Source organism: Entelurus aequoreus, linkage group LG01, assembly GCF_033978785.1.
Source record: "Entelurus aequoreus isolate RoL-2023_Sb linkage group LG01, RoL_Eaeq_v1.1, whole genome shotgun sequence".
Taxonomy (NCBI): Eukaryota; Metazoa; Chordata; class Actinopteri; order Syngnathiformes; family Syngnathidae; genus Entelurus; species Entelurus aequoreus.
In genome coordinates this window covers 33,610,082-33,634,148 of record NC_084731.1, presented here as the reverse complement: position 1 = coordinate 33,634,148, position 24,067 = coordinate 33,610,082, and the positions used below count along the sequence as shown (strand labels likewise).

Sequence of the window (24,067 nt, the reverse complement as noted above, 5' to 3'; positions counted from 1 at the left end):
AGAGAAACAGAAATTCCTATGTGTTCTGTGACATGGAGTTTTGGAACCATAGTAACAATTTAAAACACACTTCCAAGATGATAAGTGTCTTGCTGAGGAAGATGAAGGTGATAGAGTGGCCAAGTACATCTCCTCCCGACCTGAACCCAATTAAACATCTGTGAAGCATCGTCAAGCCGAAGTAAGGAAAGAATGTTTGGGGGGGCAAGGTGTCTTAGCAACCACTAGCTGCACCGGTGATGCCATCATGGAGGAGTGGAAGGTGATTCCAGTAAGAACCTGTGCAGCTCTAGTCAATTCCATGCCGAAGAAGATTTAAGACAATGCTACATAACAATGGTGCTCACATTAAATATTCACACCAAATGTTCACTGTGAGGTGTACGTAATTGTGTTGCCGCTTAATTAGACCACAACAGCTGTTTTTTCAGCGGACAATAGATTTATACTGCTATTCAAGCTGTGCACTGACTAGTTATAGGTACCGGTATATCCAATATAGAATAGATATATCCAAGTTTACTTTCTGCAGTATTATCCCTAGAAAACTTATAATTATAGCAGTTGCGGTACTTCCTTTTGTGTGATACTGTACCATAAATTGTAATATGAAAGTGTGAACACTCTTTAGAATGGCATTCACTCTATTAGAGAAATAAAAGTCATAACATGTAAAAATAAGATAGATATATTCATTTACGTTAAAAACACATGTGACCTACTGTATGTATGTCAACCTGCAGACAAAACATCTCTGCAGCCACAGCGTACAGACAACTTTTAATCCCAACTATTCTGTGGTGGAATCCTGTTGAATTGATGACTAACTCTTACAAATTACTTTCTTTTTTTTTTTAAATGACAATTTTACTCTTTGAGGTTTATTGTTTATTAAGGATTCCCATTAGCTGACGCACAAACAGCAGGCTAGTCTTCCAGAGGTCCTTTTCAAAAGTTCAAAGTAAAATAATACACAGATCCAGTACACAAATCCAATTACAAATAAAATGTACAATGTTTTTTCATGGAGTGACAATAACAAACGTTTTGTACCCATGACAACATTCCTATACCTATTTAGCCATGGAAAAGGTACATATTTGACAAATAAAATAATAAGAGTCATATGGCATAGTTTGGACTTTAAGTGACAGGAATAGACTCACACCACGACTATGTCTGACAATACCATACCTTTTTTTCACTCTCACCTGCAGCCTGTCGAGGATGAACAGAAACCTTTGGATGAAATGTATGAGAAAAAAGTTAACTGCATCGCAAACCATTCAGTAGACATCAACCGGGAACTGGACTATGCTAAAAATGGCAACGGCACGACCAGCGGCATTGGCAGCAGCGTTGGAAAGTACATGATTGATGAAGACTATATGTCCTTCATCCATAATCCCAACCTGACCGTGTGTGTACCGATTGCTGTTGGCGAATCGGATTTTGAAAACCTTAACACAGAGGACTTCAGCAGTGAGTCGGATGTGGAGAACAGCAAAGATGTGAGTAGGACAGATTGGAAACGACATTCTGTCTCCAGTAGGAGCAAAAAATCATGTTGAGTTGAGCTATTTTTAAGTCAAAGTGCAAGTATTGTATATTTGTCCGGCTCAGATGTCTTCAACTAGGAGGTATTACATGTTTTATTGGTTTAACTTTCTTTAAAACATTTATTTTTTCTGCCACAATTTTTGGACAAATTTTGGAGTTGCTTTGCATGAGTCCTCACCTCACCTTTCACAACAATGATTTATGCCCAGCATGTAGAGGTACCCTGCATGTGTGGATCTCTTCTTCCGCGGCAAATACTTAGCCTTTCATAACCACTTGTATTTGATTACCGAGTAAATGCATGACGCAAGAAACACTTGCTGTCTTTCACTTATACTTTGGTACGCTTCAGATGTCTGCATAGTGAAAATGCATATTGACAAATCCGAATACAATTATGGTTACATCTTTGTGTCTAGAAAATGTGAATTTCTGCTTGATATAGGGAAGTTGTTGCTAAATAGGTAACACTGATCCGTCCTGCTATGTCTTCTCCTTATTTGACAGACCAGGTTTGTATGTGCTTGGTTCAGAAGTGGAGTTAGGATGCATACCGCCAAATCTATTCTCGGCTGTCTAAATGTATTTGTAGCGGCCACAAATAGATGAATGTATGGAAAACACTGAGTATTGTAATTTAATTAATCTGGTTGCCATCCTAAAACCATCAATGGAGGTCATTATCATTAATTTTTTCACACTCTTGTGAAAAGAAATTAAACGTAAAATCTTAACCTATATGCAAATGCATCTTGCAAGCGACTCCTTGCCTGTAGCATATACCTACTGTGTTGTATGAGGTCTAAAATATAAGAAGCAGAGAAGTGTGTATCAACTTGACCTGGTTTATGTTTGGAAAGGAGATAAAGCAGCACCACTATTACCCTAAATACCTACACCAGGTTTATATTAGAGCGAGCTCTCTTAGGGCAGGACCCACTGCAAGGAGCCTCCATAAGCAAAGCCACCACTGACCAATCAGGAAAGCAACGATACAGCCGGATCTTTGGAGAGAAAGCAAGATGAGCGCTCGTGAAGGAGAACTTTTCAATGCAGATTTCTGCTGACAAGATAAGATCACAAAGTGCAGTATCATTCTCTTTCCAACTAAATTTGGTTTGATTCTGATAGTCTAATAATAAATTATATTTATAGTCATTAATCAGAGCAATTATGTGTGAGACAAAATGAAGTCATACTACATTTAAGTCAAGTCATTCAAGGGAAAAGTCATTACTGCGAATATTTTTTATGTATGTATTTGAGTTGAGGTTTAATTGCTATCTTTCGATTCTGTGCTGCGAGGTAGAGCGCAAATGAGTCACTAGAGTATGCACCACTACAACATTTACAGAATAGTAGTAATAAATCAAGTGATTCACGCAAACACATTATTGAAATAGCTGCACACTCAACCTATGTTCACTTTTCCTCTCCTAGCTGGATGACACCAGTTCATCTGAGGGCAGCACAATAGACATTAAGCCCGATGTGGAGGAGGTGGCAGTCGTGGAGGTGGTGGAGGAATACCTTGACCCAGATGCCTGCTGGACAGATGGTATGTAGTATAAACGCCATAAAGCGAGATTGATCGTGCATTTCAATAACACACATTGCGTCGTTGTCATCCAGAATGTGTGGCAAAATACAAGTGCTGTGATGTCCCAATCACTCACGGCTGGGGAAAGCACTGGTGGTTCCTGAGGAAGACCTGCTATCTGATAGTGGAGCACAACTGGTTTGAAACACTCATCATCTTCATGATCTTACTAAGCAGTGGAGCCCTGGTAAGATAGCACTTGTTTAAATAAACTTGAACATTAAGTTAAGATAACCTTAAGCATAGGCTGTCAATTGTTCTCATTAGGTTTGAGGAAACTAATCCTTTTTACGAGATGTGCCATCGCCTAATTTTCTTCTTCAGCGTAATGCTGTAATGTATCAACCTTTCATCCGACAAAATCCAGCTTAGCTCTGCAGCTTTTCTGGAGCGAGGAAGCCCGTTGCCAAATGAAAAAACTCTTAAATGCTGAAGAGTGGGCCAGGGGCAACTCTAGTATATTTAGGGATGCTCAGCCCTCAATCACAATGTTAAGCAATATTGCAAAAATAACCTAAAAAAAATACTTTGGATGTTAAAACTACTATAATTCAACGAATATAGGAATATTGTGTTTGCACATTTTTGCAACAACACAACTGTTTTGTCAAAAATATGATCAGAATGAACATCCATCCATCCATCCATTTTCTACCGCTTATTCCCTTCGGGGTCGCGGGGGGCGCTGGAGCCTATCTCAGCTACAATCGGGCGGAAGGCGGGGTACACCCTGGACAAGTCGCTACCTCATCGCAGGGCCAACACAGATAGACAGACAACATTCACACTCACATTCACACACTAGGGCCAAATTTTTGGTGTTGCCAATCAACCTATCCCCAGGTGCATGTCTTTAGAGGTGGGAGGAAGCCGGAGTACCCGGGGGAACCCACGCAGTCACGGGGAGAACATGCAAACTCCACACAGAAAGATCCCGAGGCCGGGATTGAACTCACAACTACTAACAATAATTTAAATATAATATTAATTTAGATTTGATTATTAATCTACAAGCAATATTGGGATACTCTACCTATACCACAGACCAAGGGCCTGATTTACTAGGATCCAAGGACCACATGCTAAACAGTGTGTGCAATTTTTAAAATTGCGTGTACTATTCAACTAATGGTGCAGATTGCCTTAAATAAATTAGTATTTTGCGCGTATTATACAGGGCATCATCACGAAGACACGCGATCATTTACTGCTCATTAATTTTATCATGTCCTTAGCTGTAGCGTTTTGCTATGTTTTCAAACATGCATCTACCACTTTTTATGGGCATTTTAGACACAGTTCAAAGTGCATCTACAACAGAATCACCTTTTTTTTCAGTGATCAATGTGCTCTTACGGTAAAAAGGCTGCACTTAATGTCCTCAAGACGCAAGAAAATGCATACTTCGGGAAGTTTTTATCATATAGGAAACATGTTGATAATATACGTCCTATGTCATGAAAATGGACGGCATTAAAAAAAACAACACATCAATTTAGTTTGTTTTAATCATCCCCTTAATTTAATTCACCCAGCATGTAGTATAAAATTATAAAAGGATGTTGCTGAAGAGATTATATGTCTAATAATTTTTTTTCTGACAGTCCAAATTTGTTAACACACACGAATGATTGAGGGCTCTCTGTCCATCGTCTGTCTTTGCAGCGCGAGCACCGGTCCTTTCTCACGGCCGTGTGTGTGTCATTTTGCACATATTTTTCAGATATGCCAAATAAAATGCTAAATTGTGCTCTCAAGAAGATAATTAATGTTGATAAATCACATTGCACATGCTGTATAATCTATTAGCATCTTCTCCTCCCAGTGTTGTGGGCATTCTGACGATCGGCATATATTTTGCAAAAAATATTGAAGACAGAGACACAAAATTGATAACACGCCTTATTCTGCTCTCCTAACAGACGCAATCCACTTTGCACACGTTTAGTAGATCAGCGTTGCATGTGCGATCAAGTATGCACATGTTTAAATACACGCAAACCTTTAGTAAATCAGGCCCGAAGACTTTTTTTTAAACATGACATTGATATTACGTGATATTACTAATATATTTTATTGGCCATTTGTGGTAAATGTGTTACTTATTTAGAACTAAACTTGACACTCACCTTTGTGCTTAGTATCAAAAATTGTATTTTCTTAAATACTTTTAAACATTCAACTTTTAATCATGTAAAGCACAATGAGCTACCTTGTCTTGCTTTTGAATTAAACAAAATAACATTAATTCATTTTAAATAATTGAAAATTTGACATTAAAGCGGTCCTATTATGCAAAACCAACTTTCATTACCTATTATTACCTACTGTTGTGTATTTAGGATCTGCATAGGTCTGGAAAATTGGAAATCCAACAAAAAAAGCATTGCGGTGATATTTATAAAACAATCTTGCCTTCCTTAATCATTCCCTTTATCCGTTTGGAATTTGCCCCATTTGTGACGTTTTTCCCATTGGTGACGTCAGCGGATTATCCGTATACGGTAAAGTTTTACCGGAAGAGCTTTGCGTCAGTCCACCATTGTAGTCCAACACTGTAGTCAATAAGCTCCTTCTTTTTCACTATCCTCTGACTGGCTCGTAAATTCACACGCATCCTCCGATGTTGCCATTTCTAAAATAAAGTAGCGTATAGTTCTAACTTAAATCTATGACTAGACACACTGTTGAAGCAGAGGCACGTAAATAAGATCGCCCACAAAACGGCGCAGCCGTAAGACGCGGCGGTCAAAAAGTGACTTGAAGACGGTTTGTAAAACATAATCTATGCAAAACTTTGACCAAAGAACCACCCTTACAAGTTACGTAAACCACAAGAAAGTGTTTTAGATGTAGAAAATAAATCATAATATGACCTCTTTAACTGAGTAGCTTATTTGAATTGTTGCTATAATGACAAATACGTCAACACGGAGACGCTAATGCATGCTTTTATTACAAGTCGTATAGATGATTGTAACGCCCTGCTTTCTGGTCTTCCTGAAAAGGTTATTGCACATTTACAACGACTCCAAAATTCAGCTGTACGTGTCCTGACAAAAACCAGAAGGCGGGCTCACATTACACTAGTTTTAAAATCTCTGCATTAGCTCTGTGTGTTTCAGGATACATTTTAAGGTTCTTCTTATGGTTAATAAATGTTTTTTTTATGGTATTGGGCCTTCCTATCTTTCAGATTTGCTTTTACCCTGTGAACCTTTGCAGACCCTGAGATCCTCCAGCACTCATTTCGTAATTATTCTTAAAGTCAGGACACAAAGTCACGGCATCTTTCTAATATGGGGCGGTATAGCTCGGTTGGTAGAGTGGCCGTGCCAGCAACTTGAGGGTTGCAGGTTCGATCCCCGTTTCCGCCATCCTAGTCACTGCTGTTGTGTCCTTGGGCAAGACACTTTACCCACCTGCTCCCAGTACCACCCACACTGGTTTAAATGTAACTTAGATATTGGGTTTCACTATGTAAAGCGCTTTGAGTCACTAGAGAAAAAGCGCTATATAAATATAATTCACTTCACTTCACTTCACTATTATGAAACAGCTTGCCGAAGGACCTCAGGGCTGCAGAGAACGTTCATGTTTTTAAGAGAAGGCTTTTTGATTTGGCTTTTAACTAATATTTATAAATGTTATTAAAGTAATTCATACTTTACTTTTTATCTTATTTGTTATGCAGTATTTTGTTTAGTTCTATTTATTTATCATACATTTACTGTTTATACTGTACATATATTTTTATCGTCTTATGTTTTACTTGTATTTTATCCTTTATTGCTACTCATGGTTCTTACTATTTTAAAGGTTTTATTATTTTTACTTTCCAGCGTGCCATCTGCATCAGGGGTTATGGGCCGTGCTGTTTGGGGGCTTTGTGTCAGCGTCCTGGTGGCCATGGTCTGATAACCTCATGGTGCAGATGGCTCCTGTGATAGTGTTTACTCACCTGGTTCCTCTATACTCATTAATTTGTTCATATGTGCATATGCACGTGTTTGTGTGTGTGTGTGTGTGTGTGTGTTTGGTATTTGTTTGTGTGTGCGTGTGTGTGTGTGTGTGTGTGTGTGTGTGTGTGTGTGTGTGTGTGTGTGTGTGTGTGTGTGTGTGTGTGTGTGTGTGTGTGCGTTGATAGGGGATGCAGGTCATCGGGGTATTGTTTTTAGGTCTGTAAAGCACTTTGCGTTGCATTTCTTCTTATGAAAAGTGCTTTATAAATAAAGTTGGATTTTATTTGATTTCAGGTTTTCTATAGCAATTTCAAGGCTAAATGTCCAATAGCGATAACAATAGTAATATTTTCCTAGCTTGTTTTATATGATTTCATGCAATAAATATGATAACAACAGTTGAATAGTTATATTTAACATCTTATTATAGCAATAACATTGCCAAATTACTTGACAATGACATTTAAAGGAGGAAAAGCTTTTGGAAATTAGCTAGCTTATCTGAAACTGCCATTTTAGGAAAGTTATATCCTGTATTATTCATATGTCACATATTCCAAAATGTTTCCTATTGGTCTCCTAGAGATTTAACGGGTTTAGGTCAAGTACAAAACTGTTTTGGGCCCATTTTAGGACATTTAAAGTGTCGCTGACAGAGATATAAGTAGATTCGTCAGCATGCTGTAGCAGCCCATGTAAGCGACGTACCTACGTAGCGTCCATCTTTGGGTGGGCCACTTATCCGTTCAAGGCAATGCAATGCCCTGCATATTGAACATAAATCATATCTAGCTTATTTTTTAAACAATTTTCATTTGGTTTACTTTGTTGACAATATAAAACATGTGCTAGTAATACACATTTAATTTAATTTTAATTTGTTAAAAAAATCTTAGCTATAAAATATTATGTAAGTGTCCTTGTTTCACCTGTATTTTGCAACCTTATGCAGCACAATGTGCCAACATTCCTGTTGACTTTGTTTCTGTGCCACCTACATCAATGGTATTCCCTGGCACTTATTCCCTACTAGTTTAGGCTCGCTGTAGGGACGCAGCTGAAAGGGGCATGACGTATGTAGGCAAGGCAAGTTCATTTATAGAGCACAATTCGTACACGGGGCAATTCAAAGTGATTTACAGAAAATTACAAGAATGCATAAATTAAATCGTAATCATAATTAAAATAAAAAATATAAAAAATCATAAAAACAATCCAAATTAAAATTTAAATCAATCAAATTGTTTAGATAAAATACTTACAGTTGTCACATACACAATTAAATAGGTGTTTTCAGCCTGAATATGAAACATTGCCAACATTGAGGCCTGTCTCACATCTTCTGGAAGACTTTTTTCAGATTTGTGGAGCATAAAATTTAAACACAGTCTCACCATGTTTGGTCCTGACTCTAGGCACCAGCAGGAAACCAAGGTTCTCAAAATTCTAGATGGTACATATGGTACTAACATGTCAAATATGTACTTTGGCACAAGACCATGAAAAGACTTGTACACAAGCGGAGCTGTTTTAAAGTCTATTTTCTGAGCGACAGGAAGCCAGCAAGCATCGGACTAATTTGGTCATATTTCCTGTTTCTAGTCAGGACTCGAGCAGCATTATTCTGGATATACTGCAGCTGCTTTACAGCTCATTTAGAGAGCCCAGAGAGAGGGCCATTACAATAGTCTAACCTGCTGGAGACTATAAAATGGATTAATCTTTCTAGGTCTGATTTAGACAATATTCCTCTGACTTTGGCAATGTTTTTCAGTTCATAAAAAGCTGCTGATGGTATTGACTTAATGTGGCTGTTATAGTTCAAGTCTGAGTCCATTATTACTCCTAGAATTCTAATCTGACTATTAGGTGTCAGAGAGATGGTCTCAAGGTGACTAATAATAGTTTCTCTTCACTTTTGTGGGCCAAAGACAATGATTTCTGTTTTGTTTGAGTTTAGCTGAAGAATTAAGGACATAACCAGATATGCCACCCAGTTTTCTAACCTCTGTAATAAGATACTACGGTCAACTGTGTCAAAGGCAGCGCTCAGGTCCAGCAGAACCAAAACTGAGAGTTTTCCTGCGTCTGTGTTCAGGCGGAAATCTAGAATAATTATGGTTGGTGACACCTAGAATAATCCTCTTCAGACCTGTAAGTGACAGTAATATGTATTTTAAAGTGGTTCAACTGAATTGCTTCTGTAGATTTGAGTTGATTGTTGTTATCTGAAATGAAATGTATGTTTCTTTGGCCCATACCACATCGCTCCTCAAAGATTCTATGTGAAATTCTATAAATGCTGAAACAGATTCATTGTAGCTTTGTGTATGCGATGCTTCTGTTCTGCTCCATAGGCCTTTGAAGATGTCTACATTGAGCAAAGGAAGACCATTCGTGTTATTCTGGAGTATGCTGATCGCGTTTTCACCTACATTTTCATCCTGGAGATGTTGCTTAAGTGGGTGGCTTATGGCTTCGTTAAGTACTTCACTAACGCCTGGTGCTGGTTGGACTTCTTCATAGTGGATGTAAGTACATTATGTGTTCTGATTGCAAACATCTCCTGTCATTTGGCTTAGCTCCTAATGGTGACGTCTAGAAGTTGACATTATCAAAAGAATGCAACAACGATAAGAATGTTTGGAAGTCAAAAGTAGCAAATGTACTCTCTGCAGGAGCTTATCAACATTTCGGTCGCGCCTCGGTTTATACTGTTTTTTTAGCACACAGGTTATAGTACTAGAGGTAGAACAGTATGCCATAACCACGGTTCGATACGTGCCTCGGTTTGGTTCGGCTCAGTTTGGGTACAGTCAGGGAACAAAATGAAAGTTCCTCATTGGCTGAGGTGCAGCGTTAATAGTTTCAGTTCGTAGCCCCCGCATCTCTACTGAACACATTTTCAACACACTGTTTTATCGTCTCTGTCCGTTTGCCTTTTTTACAGAGAAAGCGAAGTGTTTCCAAACAGGAGACTGTAATGACAGAGGAGGGATTTCAAAGTTCTAGCTTTTACTTGGCACTATTGCTAGCTTTGACTCCTGCTAGCTAAAGGCTAGGCTACACTGTTTGTTGACAGAGTAAATACACGACACACACTTCCTGCCCCTCACTCAATATGTACCGAAACTTGTACGCTTCTATACCAAAACAAACGCTTCGCAATGAAGAATCCAAATATGAACACATGTTAAAGACCATTAGTCTGCTGTTGGTCCTCTGTTCTAGCTGCTGAGCCCTTTTCCATCAAATTGTTACAATTTACTGTAAGAAAAAGTACAGTATTTTAGTATTTTATTAAGTGCTCTAACAAAATTTGTCCCATAACCAAAATTGCTTTTGAAGTATGGCAAAGTGTATTATTACACAGCCATAAAAAAACTGACATTTTCCAAACCTTTCTTGGAATTTAATTACAGAAATCGAGGCAAGTGAACTACTTGGCTGCAACCAGCAGAGGTTCCATTGATTCACTTCAACTAATTTGTTATTTAAAGAAAAACATATACACCAGCTATGGGTGGTTGAACTACATCTTTAAAGACCTCTGCAATTGCAACTACTCAAGGCAGCATTATTCTGCTCATACACATACCTACTTAAAGAAGATCCTGATCGGTATTTTCATGTTCTATTATGTCACAACCCCTTAAATGTATTGATCGTACAATTGTGGTCAAAAGTTTACATCTACTCATCACGGGCATGAATGTCTTTGGATGCTTAATGATTTATCTAGACCATTCTTTTTACAGGGTGAAAATATTAATTAATTAATACAACAGCTCCAAAAATGGTTCTAGAAGACTTTCCCAACTAGAAGCAGTGTTTGTATCTTTTAACCAAGTTTTATTTAAAAAATAAAATTAAAAAATAAAATAGACACACAATATACTTTTTTAGCAGAAAAATACATTAGATACTGTTCTGGCTTCTTAAAGGCCTACTGAAATGAAATGTTCTTATTTAAACGGGGATAGCAGGTCCATTCTATGTGTCATACCTGATCATTTCGCGATATTGCCATATTTTTGCTGAAAGGATTTAGTAAAGAACATCGACGATAAAGTTCGCAACTTTTGGTCGCTGATAAAAAAGCCTTGCCTGTACCGGAAGTAGCGTGACGTCACAGGTTGTGCAGCTCCTCACATCTGCACATTGTTTACAATCATGGCCACCAGCAGCGAGAGCGATTCGGACCGAGAAAGCGACGATTACCCCATTAATTTGAGCGAGGATGAAAGATTTGTGGATGAGGAAAGTGAGAGTGAAGGATTAGAGGGCAGTAGAAGCGATTCAGATAGGGAAGATGCTGTGAGAGGCGGGTGGGACCTTATATTCAGTTGGGAATGACTAAAACAGTAAATAAACACAAGACATATATATACTCTATTAGCCACAACACAACCAGGCTTATATTTAATATGCCACAAATTAATCCGCATAACAAACACCTCCCCCCTCCCGTCCATATAACCCACCAATACAACTCAAACACTCGCACAACACACTCAATCCCACAGCCCAAAGTACCGTTCACCTCCGCAAAGTTCATACAGCACATATATTTCCCCAAAGTTACGTACGTGACATGCACATAGCGGCACGCACGTACGGGCAAGCGATCAAATGTTTGGAAGCCGCAGCTGCGTACTCACGGTAGTGCGTATCCAACTCAAAGTCCTCCTGGTTGTGTTGCTGCAGCCGGCCGCTAATACACCGCTTCCCACCTACAGCTTTCTTCTTTGCTGTCTTCATTGTTCATTAAACAAATTGCAAAAGATTCACCAACACAGATGTCCAGAATACTGTGGGATTTTGCGATGAAAACAGACGACTTAATAGCTGGCCACAATGGTGTCCCAAAATGTCCGCTACAATCCGTGACGTCACGCGCAAACGTCATCTTACCGAGACGTTTTCAGCAGAATATTTAGCGGGAAATTTAAAATTTCACTTTACTAATCTAACCCGGCCGTATTGGCATGTGTTGCAATGTTAAGATTTCATCATTGATATATAAACTATCCGACTGCATGGTCGGTAGTAGTGGGTTTCAGTAGGCCTTTAAGGGCCATAATATTTTTATTTTAGTGTTTGAATATGGTTAACTTCTTCCGTTTTAATTTGTAAAGGTGTTAGAGTATTTTAATGATAAAAAGAAAATGAGTGTTGTGTGCTCCACTTCCGGTTTATGTGACGTCACCTAATTTCACTTCCTGTTGTAGATATCAATCTATAAATCAAAAAGTCTGTGTTAAGAGAGCACAACCTGTATAATCAGAGAGCACACATAATTGGAAAGCTTAGTTGCTCAAACAGCATTGTGTTTATACAAGTTTAGATTGAGGTATGGCGATTCTTAAAGAGGAAAGACATTAATGTCTCTTATATTCATATTCGCATTTAGGCGAGCTAGCACAAGTTTATAAAAGTGCGGTCATCCATCACAGTCTTTCGTTGATTAAAATGTAAAACCTAAAAATTACCGTCGGGGGGTTTCCTGCAGTTTATTAATACGGATATCGTTACATGTAGAGGTACAGTGTCATCTATTGCATGTATATGCGACAACAAGCCAATCAAACAAATCGACCTACTGTAATGTGATTGTGAGCGAGGTTGACCAGATAATGCCAAATATCAACTTTAAAATAGACAGCACCGAATCGGCTGCCACAAATAACTGAATATACGTGAAACCTTGGTGTATACTTAACCCTGGATGTATGATTCAGTGTAAAATTTAAGAAAACCCAAAAATAATAAACATCCGATTCTTGTTTTTAAAGGTCATCATTGCACCCTGGAAAAACAACAGTTCAAATTTATGTGTGTTTGTAAATTTTCTAAGCACAACTGCATTTCCGTTATTTATCACAGAAATGTAATTTTAAATTCAAACAAATCCAAGGCCGACAGAGTTCTGTCGTCCTCATGTATTAGGAGCCATTTGATAGCTAAACTCAAATGTCACAAGAAGCAAACCTCACATCTAATGTCTTCTCTATCACAGCAGGTGCCTATTTGTGTGTCTCTCTCTTTAAGTTAAGCGTGACATTGTGCTGCAGTGGCGGGGCAGCGAGGGTCCTTGTTTGAGGGTCCAGGGTAAGGCTCATGTTGCTGTGGTGGGACTCTCAGAGATAGTCCTTGATCCTCTGCTTTCTTCTCTTTCTCCTCTCAAGTGATGAAAGTGTACTGTACTTGTCAGTATGTTCTTGTGTCACATTGGTTTATTGTCTGTGAGAACATCCCTCCTCAGATTGTTTTCCCTTTGTTGGACTCCCTTTTTATCTTTTCTCTCCCTCTCACTGTGTCAACCACAAGTTTCTTTCCAGCTGCTCATCGCTCCACTCACGTGCCAAACTAAACCGAACACGGATAGAAAGCATTTGTCTGAGGCGATTTGCTAAGCAAATGAACAAGATGTTGTGTAGCTGTAGTCCATGTATGTCTTGTACAGTGGTACCTCGGTTTTCGTTGGTAATTTGTTCCAAAAAGTCAGAGGGAGACCGTATCTATGACGAATGATGCAGTTTTTCCGTGAGAAATAATCAGCTCCAGTCACTCAAAAATATTAACATAAAATGTAACACATGTATGAAATGTATATTTAATAGAGAATACATACAGAAAGCATTGTAAAATACATAAACATTTAACACCACTTTCACCTTTATTAAAGACTTTTTGGTGAAAATGGTGAATAGGATGGAGTGGAGGTAGGAGTCACACAGAAGGCACCTTTGTAATTTGCTATGAGTTCTGTCTTGAATTTAATAGTTTTTCACCGTCTTTATCAACATACTTGCACTAGCAACTTTTTTTGGCCCCACTGCGGCTTATTTTGCATCCATATTCAATATAAAAAACAGACTTGTGCAGTGTGCAAAGAACTACAGAGTCCGCCAATGATGATGTCATAGAAGGGCGACAAAGCTAGGGGAGTTGATAGCAGGCTCGGCCAACATTGGCACGTTTTGTAATAAAGACAGTGTATTCAAAACACGACAAGATTGAGTCATCAATGAGTGGGATTCTTTGTGGCAAGCTAGTTTATTAAGTGTAAGTTTTGGCCGTACAAGAACCGAGATTGGCAAATATTTTCATCGAAAACCAAGTCCTACGAAAAGTGTGATGTACAAAATACTGTACAAGGTACCACTGTATATGTTTAGACAACCATCCTTTCAGTGCTTCCGGCCCTATCTTTTCACCCTGTCCCCTCTAACCATGTGGGTCCTCTCTTTCTTCCCCACCCCTTCCTTCTTCCTCTGTCCCTATTTGTGTAGGTGTCTATAGTCAGCCTTATAGCTAATGCCTTGGGCTACTCCGATCTTGGCCCAATTAAGTCACTCAGGACACTGAGGGCCTTGCGACCCCTCAGAGCCCTGTCACGTTTTGAAGGGATGAGGGTAAGACCCAAGATACCAATCAGCTGGTGCTTCTGCATGCAATTTCAATAAAAGCAACAACACATGCTAGGGATGGCACGCTAGCAAGTGGGGGGAAGAACACGTTTTGCATGGATTCAGATCACATCAAAATACTGTTACTCTCCCACACGAAAAAACAAACTTGTGCATGCACTTGGGTGCCCTTTTACAATAAGTGACGGTTCCCAGGTGAATACGTCATCACGGGGCATCTTATATAATCATTGGTCGGTTGCTTCGCAATCTTCTACTGGTCGCTGTGTCGTAAAAAAAACTCCTGTTCGCTGACATTAGCGCAGTTTGGCTGTGGCATCGTCACACTGGAAGATCAATAAACTTCTGGTTGCATACGCTCCCTTTGCCCTACTCATCCTTGCTTTCCGCGCATTTATTGCGTATTCAAATGGATGCATCTTCTCATATTTGGCGAACTCTTTGGGCCTGATCTACTGAAGGTTTGCGTGCATGAAAACATGCAAACTCGATAGGACACCAAAGGTGATCTACTAAACTTATGTGCTGAGGATTGCCTCTTTTTAAATGAGCAAAATAGCGAGCGCAATGTATTTATTCATGTATATGCAAAATATATGCAGATTATTTGAACACAATACTAGGAGGAGATGCTGGTGTAACCATTTTACACCCGCAATCTGAGTCGTAAAGCCTGAAACTGTTTGCCTCTGCTGTTTTTTGGCACGTTTAGAAAGTACGTGAAACTGGCAAAGTTACGCACAAATGGCCGTTGTGAAAAAAAGGCAGCGATCGCAATGACAGACTATGAAGAAAATCTTACGAGCACTTGCTGACTTATTTCGACTGTCGAAAAACAAAAATGGTAGACACATATCTGTCCAGCAATGCAATTTTCTAGCTGCTGGATGACTTAAAGGGGAACTGCACTTTTTTTTTTTTAAATGTCTATCATTCATAGTCCTTACGAGAGACAAGAACACATTTGTGGTTTTTTTAAGGATTGTAAATATATATAAAAAAACATTTACAGGGTATGGCTACCTTTGCAGCTAATGGAAATCACCTGTGTTGCCTTCAAAGCCCTCTAGAACAACATCAAAAATCTCCGTCAATGTTTTATATACATGCTGTAAGTATTTATATAATGTAATAACAGACACATTTGTAACAATAGGGATTATTCTTTTTAAGCATTAACGGAACTTATTTTCTGGGCACATTGATTTCATTGCTCATAGCAATGTACTTCCTACGTCCGTCAACAAACGTGTGTGTTTGCTACCAATAATATTAATGGCAGACTTCGCAATAGACGACGTAGATGGCTATTTTTAGAGAAATTTAGACAAATGAGGATTCACAACCTTATCTTTTTTCATCTGAATATTCAGAGGATGAACTACCGGGAGAGCGCAAAGAGAGGGTGGGTGGCTGAGCCACACCCCGTGGCTCAGTTGATAGAGCGGCCGTGCCAGTAACTTGAGGGTACCTGGTTCGAACCCCAGCTTCCATCATCCGAGTCAATGTATTTGAGCAAGACACTTCACCCTTGCTTCTGATGGGTTGCATGAGTTGGGTTACATCAGTGTGTGAATGTGTGTGTATGTGTGTATGTGTGTGTGTGTGAATGGGTGAATGTAGACATAGTGTCAAAGCGCTTTGAGTACCTTGAAGGTAGAAAAGCGCTATACAAGTATAACCCATAACAAACATTGGACTCGACGGCGGTTGAGATAGTCAGGATCGGCATGATTTAATGGGGTAAATATGAAGCTTGCCAAGCTTTGGCGACAGAAATTGAGTGCTTCTGCTGCACTTAGTGGCACACACTGTTATTATCGATGGAAAGGCTTTATGTATCTGATGAGAGGAACACTGTAAAAGAAAGTGCATCGAAAGACGAACTGCTAACAAACTAACAAACCCTGCAGTGGTAGAAACTTTTATCCACCTGCCCAAAATCTACTGGGAAAAACGTCCTCAGCCAGCTTGACTAAACAGACAACTGTCCATCGAGTAAGTCACTATAATATTGATCGTGATACATGCAGAACATCATGCTTGTTATTACAACAACATACAATTTTGAGGTAGTGTATCAGCTCTGCGTTGTGTGTATCTGATCTTCCCATACTGCCACCGCTCCGAACCCTTGGGAACCCTTGGGAACCCTTGTCGCCTGATTGAGAGTTAAGTGTGCTAATTTAATCATCAAATGCATAGGCAATTGTGTAATAATTACATGAGGCGATTATACATTAAAATTCATGTTTATTCGCTTTTACAAATGGCCCTCTGAGGGCAGCCATAACTGCAATGTGACTTTTAGTGAAAACAAGGTTAACACCCCTGGTCTAGCAGATGATTACATTTAACACCGCCGTCTCCCAAAGTGCACCGTTATAGATCCATTGGAGGACTGCTTCCAACAGCCCAGAAAAGGTTGCACAGATTATAAATGTGTGCTGCATGTTCCACAACAGAGAAAAACGCCACAAGTTGACACATGATGCATGGATGTGCAGTAAATAACTGTCTCCATGATGACCACTCAGAGTACATGCACAAACCTCATTTAAATATTGCAGTCTGCACCACTTTTGCACTTGTTAAGAATTGTGCACGCAGTCTTAGTAGATCACCTGCAACATGCCCACGAATAGTACTTTCAATTTTTTTGTTTGCACAGGCTACGTATTTAGCACTTGTTATTTGGGACCTTAGTAGATCAGGCCCTTTGAGTCATTGTGTTTGCTTGTTTTTTCATATGCTTTATGTAATAGAAAGGAGTAGTACGGCCACGCAGAGACATTTGAACATTTTTTGGGGGAAAAAATATGTGGCAAAATGAACATAATGTAATCTATCAAGAGAAAAACATATTTATTCTCAATGTTATTATTTGTGGCCCTATTACTCTAGTAATAGTGTAATCACAGCACTCATGTCTATTAAAGTGCACGTGCATTCAGTCTCCTGCTCGTGCCAGAAGCTTTAATTCATGTTATCCAATAAACACGCTGTAATTCTCTATTACTGCCAGTATGCTGAATTATATCTCTTAGTGTGCTTGTGTGCAAAGCATGATACACACAGCTCATTTTGGATGTAAATATTTGCATGTTAAAGGGGTGTAACAATAAATTTACTTAAATAATAATTATTTTAATTTGGATTTAGACAAAAAAAAAATTATGATGATCAACAGAATTCAGCAGATTTTTCCCTTAATTATTTCTCACATTTTGTCAGCCATTTGCTGCTTGGCAGAGTTCATGAATCTCAATAATGACTTCACCATAGGTCAATGAAAAAATGTATATTGTGTTTGGATTATTGGTACATATTATTGTTACACCCCTCTAAAAAGTTGTTGTCTGAGTTTAAGTGCTACCATGTGTGGTGAGAAAATGCCCTCACTTATTCTCTTCAGGTGGTGGTAAACGCCTTGGTGGGGGCCATTCCCTCCATTATGAACGTGCTGCTGGTGTGTCTCATCTTCTGGCTTATCTTCAGCATCATGGGTGTGAACTTGTTTGCTGGGAAGTACTACTACTGCTTCAATGACACAGCAGAGGCATACTTCCTCCCCGGTCAGGTCAACAACAAAACGGAGTGTTTTGCACTCATTAATGACAACTACACTGAAGTCAGATGGAGAAATGTCAAGATCAACTTTGATAATGTGGGGGCAGGATACCTAGCACTCCTGCAAGTGGTGAGGAAGGATCACTTCATTTTTTTGTCTGTGTTCTCTTAGAAGGAAGCGTTTTCTCACATGTGTCTCTCAACTTTGCAGGCCACGTTTAAAGGCTGGATGGACATCATGTATGCAGCGATAGATTCTAGAAAGGTATGACTGCTGGTGTTATAAATGAGTCTTGTCCCCGTTAGCAAGCAGTACTTTGTGTACCATAAATGTACAATGAACATGTCTGTCCCGTGAGTCTGTTGTTGGTGAGTGCGTGGTCTAATAAGGAAAAATAAAAAAGCTAGGTTTTCTAATTAGTGTTAGGTACAAACAACATTGGCATTAACAGCTGTGGCTTTAGGCAACATCCTGATGTAGCCATTTTTTTCATTTATAGTTTAATTAAATTGGCCCTAGTTGTATTGGAAATATTATGAGTTCCATCCAACTTCTTTATCTACCTCTGCGTGCACTTTAAAATGTTGCTAGTTCACTGTTTGTGTGGAACTTACACTTTTTAAACTTATGTGTAATGTTATTTACAATGAACTCAACAGCACTATTTAGCAGTTTTCTCTTGACCAAGATTACAACATTGTTACTGTTGCTGTGTTGTGCGAGGTACTTGTTTATGAAGAAAGCCATGTTTGCCTGTTAGCTTTCTCATGTACTCTAAAATCATAGTTTAAGTTTTTGGGTTTTTTAAAGGGGAACTGCACTTTTTGGTTGAATTTTGCAGATCGTTCATAATCATTATGAAAGACATGACGACGGCTGTATTTTTTTAATGCATTCTAACTTGTAAATAAAAGCCAATAGTAGGTCCACTATTCCGCCCATAAAACCCAATAAAAGACCATCCAAAAAGCGCCAAGAATACTCCATTTACATTTCATGACTTAAATATTAACCAAGTATTAGTGATATTGTTGTTATAAGCGCTTACGCAGATGAACTATTTATAGCTGTGCCGTGATCACTTCCGTGTGTGCCTATGTTGACATCATCGAGTGGTAAGCTGCTTCCTTGCTTCCCTGCTCGTGGAAGTTTATTCTATATCATAAATCATGCCTCTCGCAGCACGGTGGAACAGGGGTTAGTGCATGTGCCTCACAATACAAAGGTCCTGGGTTCGGTGTCCGGGCTCGGGGTCTTTCTTTGTGGAGTTTGTATGTTCTCCCTGTGACTGTGTGGGTTCCCTCCGGGTACTACGGCTTCATCCCACCTCCAAAGACATGCACCTAGGGATAGGTTGATTGGCAACACTAAATTGGCCCTAGTGTGTGAATGTGAGTGTGAATGTTGTCTGTCTATCTGTGTTAGCCCTGCAATGAGGTGGCCACTTGTCCAGGGTGTACACCGCCTTCCGCCCAAATGCAGCTGAGATAGGCTCCAGCACCCCCCGCGATCCCGATAAGGACAAGCAGTAGAAAATGGATGAATGGAATCATGCCTCTCACCTGGATAGTAGAAAGACGAGGACATATTCCGACAAGTTGATACACTTTGACAGGCAATTTTGACCCGGAAATGGCGAGAACGATTTGAAAAGATGCTTGGTTCCACCCCCTTTCTTCATGAGGATTATGACTCATTTTTCATCTAAATGGGAACATATGAACATCCTAACAGTTGGCATCATAGTGACAGCAGACATTGTACAGTAAGTGATGTTTTATTATGTTTGTTGGCTCTTATAGAGTCTGCACTCAATCAATCAATCAATCAATCAATGTTTATTTATATAGCCCTAAATCACAAAAGTCTCAAAGGGCTGGACAAGCCACAACGACATCCTCGGCACAGAGCCCACACAAGGGACGTCGATGTGAATGACTATGAGAAACCTTGGGGAGGATCGCATATGTGGGTAACCCCCCCTCTAAGTACAGTCCCTAGTGGATCCAACATAACAGTGAGAGTCCAGTCCATAGTGGGGTCAGCAGGAGACCATCCCGAGCGGAGACAGGTCAGTAGCGCAGAGACGTCCCCAACCGATGCACAGGCGAGCGGTCCACCCCGGGTCCCAACTCTGGACAGCCAGCACCTCATCCATGGTCACCGGAACCGGAATAACCCGGCGAGGGGGCAAAGGAGAAAAGAAAACGGCAGATCAACTGGTCTAAAAAAGGGGGGTAAATTTAAAGGCTAGAGTATACAAATGAGGTTTAAGATGGGACTTAAATGCTTCTACTGAGGTAGCATCTCTAACTGTTACCGGGAGGGCATTCCAGAGTACTGGAGCCCGAACAGAAAACGCTCTGTAGCCCGCAGACTTTTTTTGGGCTCTGGGAATCACTAATAAGCAGTAAGTAATAATCAGTGATGAAAAAAAGCAAACATTATGCTTTACGAAATGATATGCTTAAAATGAGTAAGTAACGTAAATATTAAAGTGTTATTATAAATATGCCTGTTACTTCATTACATAAATACACACATGAAGTATTTGAAACGTTAATGGAGGTGTTTGGATGTTTTTTTTAATGCTTTATAGGCAGAATAGAGTGACACCCAGAGGATCCATTGTAAGTGGACTTTTGATCACATTTATTTAATATAAAATGCATAAAGAAATACATATGTGTTTTAGTTTTAAATAAGGATTGCAAATGATAGGCACAATTCCAAAAATTTGTGGAGCGCTACTTAGATTTTCGTTCGGAAAAGTCTGACCAAAACTGAATTTTGTAAAAAACAATTTTTTTTCCCCACAAGAAATAATGCAAATCCTTTCCAGACACTAAATTTTTATCAACAAAAAACACATTTTATAGAGATTAATTATAGTTTTACATTCCGACAACAGTTTGAAAGAAATAAATTAAATGGATAAAATAACATTTAACATAAATTCAAACTTTATTGTGGACTTTTGTTGGCAATGAGTGGAAAGGGAAGGCGGAAGAGCCACGCGAATGCCACCTTTGTACATTGTTACGATGTTCTTTCTTGAATTGGAAAGGGAAGGGAAGGCGGAAGAGCCACGCGAATGCCACCTTTGTACATTGTTACGATGTTCTTTCTTGAATTCAATAGTGTTTCCCACCTTCTTTTGCAACGTTCTTTGATGGGTTATTTTGCAGTCATACTCAATAAAAAAGCACAGAGATGAAGTCACCAACACGCAGGATTTTTTGTTTGGGCATGCAGAATAATACACGGGCAAATAGATAAGTTTATGTGAATGTTTGGCCGTACTATAACCGACAAGGATGTGAATCTTCCAACAAATCACGATTCAATTCGGATTCTTTGGCATGACAATTTAATTCAAACTGATTGTAGCAATATATTATCTGGTATAGAAATTATAGTAAAACATTTTCAAAACGTTACAAAAGCTCATCTTCGTTGCTGATGTATGACATATAAGTGCAGCGGGTAACCAGTGTATTGCCTAAAAAACTTATATTTAAAAATGTTATATATTTTAGTAATAAGTTAAAACAGCGATTCGAGTGTGAAGCGATTTTTTTCAGCACTTTCAACAACCGAGACAACCAGGGCTGGGAATTTATTAAATTTTTATACGATTCCGATTCCATTTTCGATTCTGCTTAACGATTCGGTTCTTTATAAATTTTCTTATCGATTCTCTTTTGGATAGAAGGATGGCAAACAAGTTGATAACCATCAACTTTGTTAAGTTTAGAACAGTTATTCTCAAACTGTGGTACCTGTACCACTAGTGGTACGTTGTCTCTATCAAGTTGCAGTGGTGTGTCTAGGCGGTGGCACATGCCACCCCTGTATTCTGACAGGCCACCCCAGGTGCCACCCCACTCAGAGGTGGAACAGTGTGAAGCAGTGTTTTTCAAACAAAATAGTGGTATGCCAAATATACAGTATGCTTAATTCAGGGGTCTCCAAAGTAGGCCCTAGAATGTACCCAAATTTACTCTTAAAACATGAATTAAAAATGTCAACAGAACTGCGAAGTCAACAAAGAATTGGTATTGACCATACATCACATAACTGTTTGAGGCACAAGCTCCTTATGTCGGTACTAATTGGACATCCAATTCAAACTCATGGTCAGATTATTCAAAATCCAACACAGGACATTAAGATATGTGATACAAAAACACAATTAGCGCACTGATTTATATAGGCATTATAAAAAAATGTCAAATAGTACCACACAATTAAAAAATACGCCCATTTAATCCATTTAGTAGACCTGATGGGTAATAATGCAGAACACTCTCCACACTTTGACATATGTGACGCATTTTAGCTGCTTGAGGGACATCGATAGAAAAAGAATGGATTACAAAAACTTTTATGAGGCCACCAAAGTAAACAAGGTAGGAATGGTTCACATTCTCTTAATATTCAATGTTGTATCAATTATACTTCATATTGTAGTGGCGGGCAATCTTTTCCGGGGTGCAGTGCACGCACATATCTGGGTGGCGGGCATACTTTTTTGATTGAAGATGACAGATGATGAGCAGCCAGCTTCCTCTTCCTGTTGTCTTCCTTTCTCATGAATAAGTCTAACATTTGTGCTGCTGATCGGCGCCGTGCGTGATGACGTCCCGCGTGCCCAGAAAGCATCGATAAGGGAATCGTTACCAAAACTGCCAAATGATTCCAAGGGATCGAAAATCTTGGAGCCGGTTTTTGATTCCCATCCCTAAAGAAAGAATACGAAAACTGGGGCAAACTTTTGTACATTTTTTTGGTTGAAATACTGAATCACATGAAAATCGATGTGTCGCTGTAAATATATTGAGTTTTAAAATGTTTATAAATAACAGCTTCTTTCCAGTTGTCACCTGCTTCAAATTAATAAATAAACCCTGCAGCTACATTAATAGCATTTACGGTTTGCTTCCGCAACATTACAGGTGGAGGATCAGCCGGTGTATGAAGACAACTTATACATGTACATCTACTTCGTCATCTTCATCATCTTTGGCTCATTCTTCACGCTGAACCTCTTCATTGGTGTCATCATTGACAACTTCAATCAACAGAAGAAAAAGATAAGTTCTCTTTTCCTGACGTTCTTAGAAAAAAAGAGATTGTTCTTACGATTGTAACCACTTTGGTTTTGCTCCTTTACTTTGGAGGTCAGGACATATTCATGACAGAAGAACAGAAGAAATACTACAATGCCATGAAGAAGCTCGGCTCCAAGAAACCACAAAAGCCTATACCAAGGCCACAGGTAACGTCTGTCATAGCGACCGCTGGGAAGAATGACATTGATTGAGAAAATGACTCAGAACGTATTGCTTCCTCTTTCTCCTCAGAACAAAATCCAGGGCATGGTGTTCGACTTTGTGACCCAGCAAGTGTTTGACATCTCCATCATGATCCTCATCTGCCTCAACATGGTCACCATGATGGTGGAGACGGACGATCAGACAAAAAAGACAGAGGACGTGCTCTACTGGGTCAACTTCATCTTCATTGTCGTCTTCACCGGCGAGTTTCTACTGAAGCTGTTTGCGCTGCGTCATTACTACTTCACCAACGGCTGGAACATCTTTGACGTCGTCGTGGTCATCCTCTCCATCGTGGGCAAGTATTCAGATGGCTTCTTGTACGTGAACGACAAGTGTGGGGTCCTGTCCACTGCTTAGACTTCCCTGCACAAATCTTAGTTTAATTTTTCCACACATATTACAATAGATATTAATAAAGTATTTAAGTATTTTTCTTTTTTGGGGTAAATTATGCATCTATTCTATTTTTCAATACAAGGCATATTCCACTATTCCCTCTGACTGATATTATATTTATTTTTATTCCCCTGGCTGACAAGCTAGTAGCAGTTAATTGAGTATCTCCAATTTTTCCCCTGAGCTAGTAATAATCACCTCGA

General features: G+C 39.2%; 1 protein-coding gene across 5 annotated transcripts in view; it reads left to right on the top strand.

Moving 5' to 3' along the window:
* The window catches only part of LOC133650850 (sodium channel protein type 8 subunit alpha-like), a 121,728-nt gene that overhangs the window by 93,912 nt on the left and 3,749 nt on the right, over window positions 1-24,067 (top strand). For 4 of the 5 annotated variants that reach the window (XM_062048560.1, XM_062048593.1, XM_062048567.1 and 1 more), the window contains 10 exons: window positions 1,218-1,511; window positions 3,001-3,118; window positions 3,193-3,347; window positions 9,480-9,653; window positions 14,418-14,540; window positions 17,971-18,255; window positions 18,337-18,390; window positions 23,085-23,222; window positions 23,303-23,407; window positions 23,493-23,763. In XM_062048560.1, the coding sequence (XP_061904544.1) occupies window positions 1,218-1,511; window positions 3,001-3,118; window positions 3,193-3,347; window positions 9,480-9,653; window positions 14,418-14,540; window positions 17,971-18,255; window positions 18,337-18,390; window positions 23,085-23,222; window positions 23,303-23,407; window positions 23,493-23,763 (1,717 nt within the window). The remainder of the gene's footprint in view (window positions 1-1,217; window positions 1,512-3,000; window positions 3,119-3,192; window positions 3,348-9,479; window positions 9,654-14,417; window positions 14,541-17,970; window positions 18,256-18,336; window positions 18,391-23,084; window positions 23,223-23,302; window positions 23,408-23,492; window positions 23,764-24,067) is intronic. The other variant, XM_062048585.1, reaches the window with a different exon arrangement.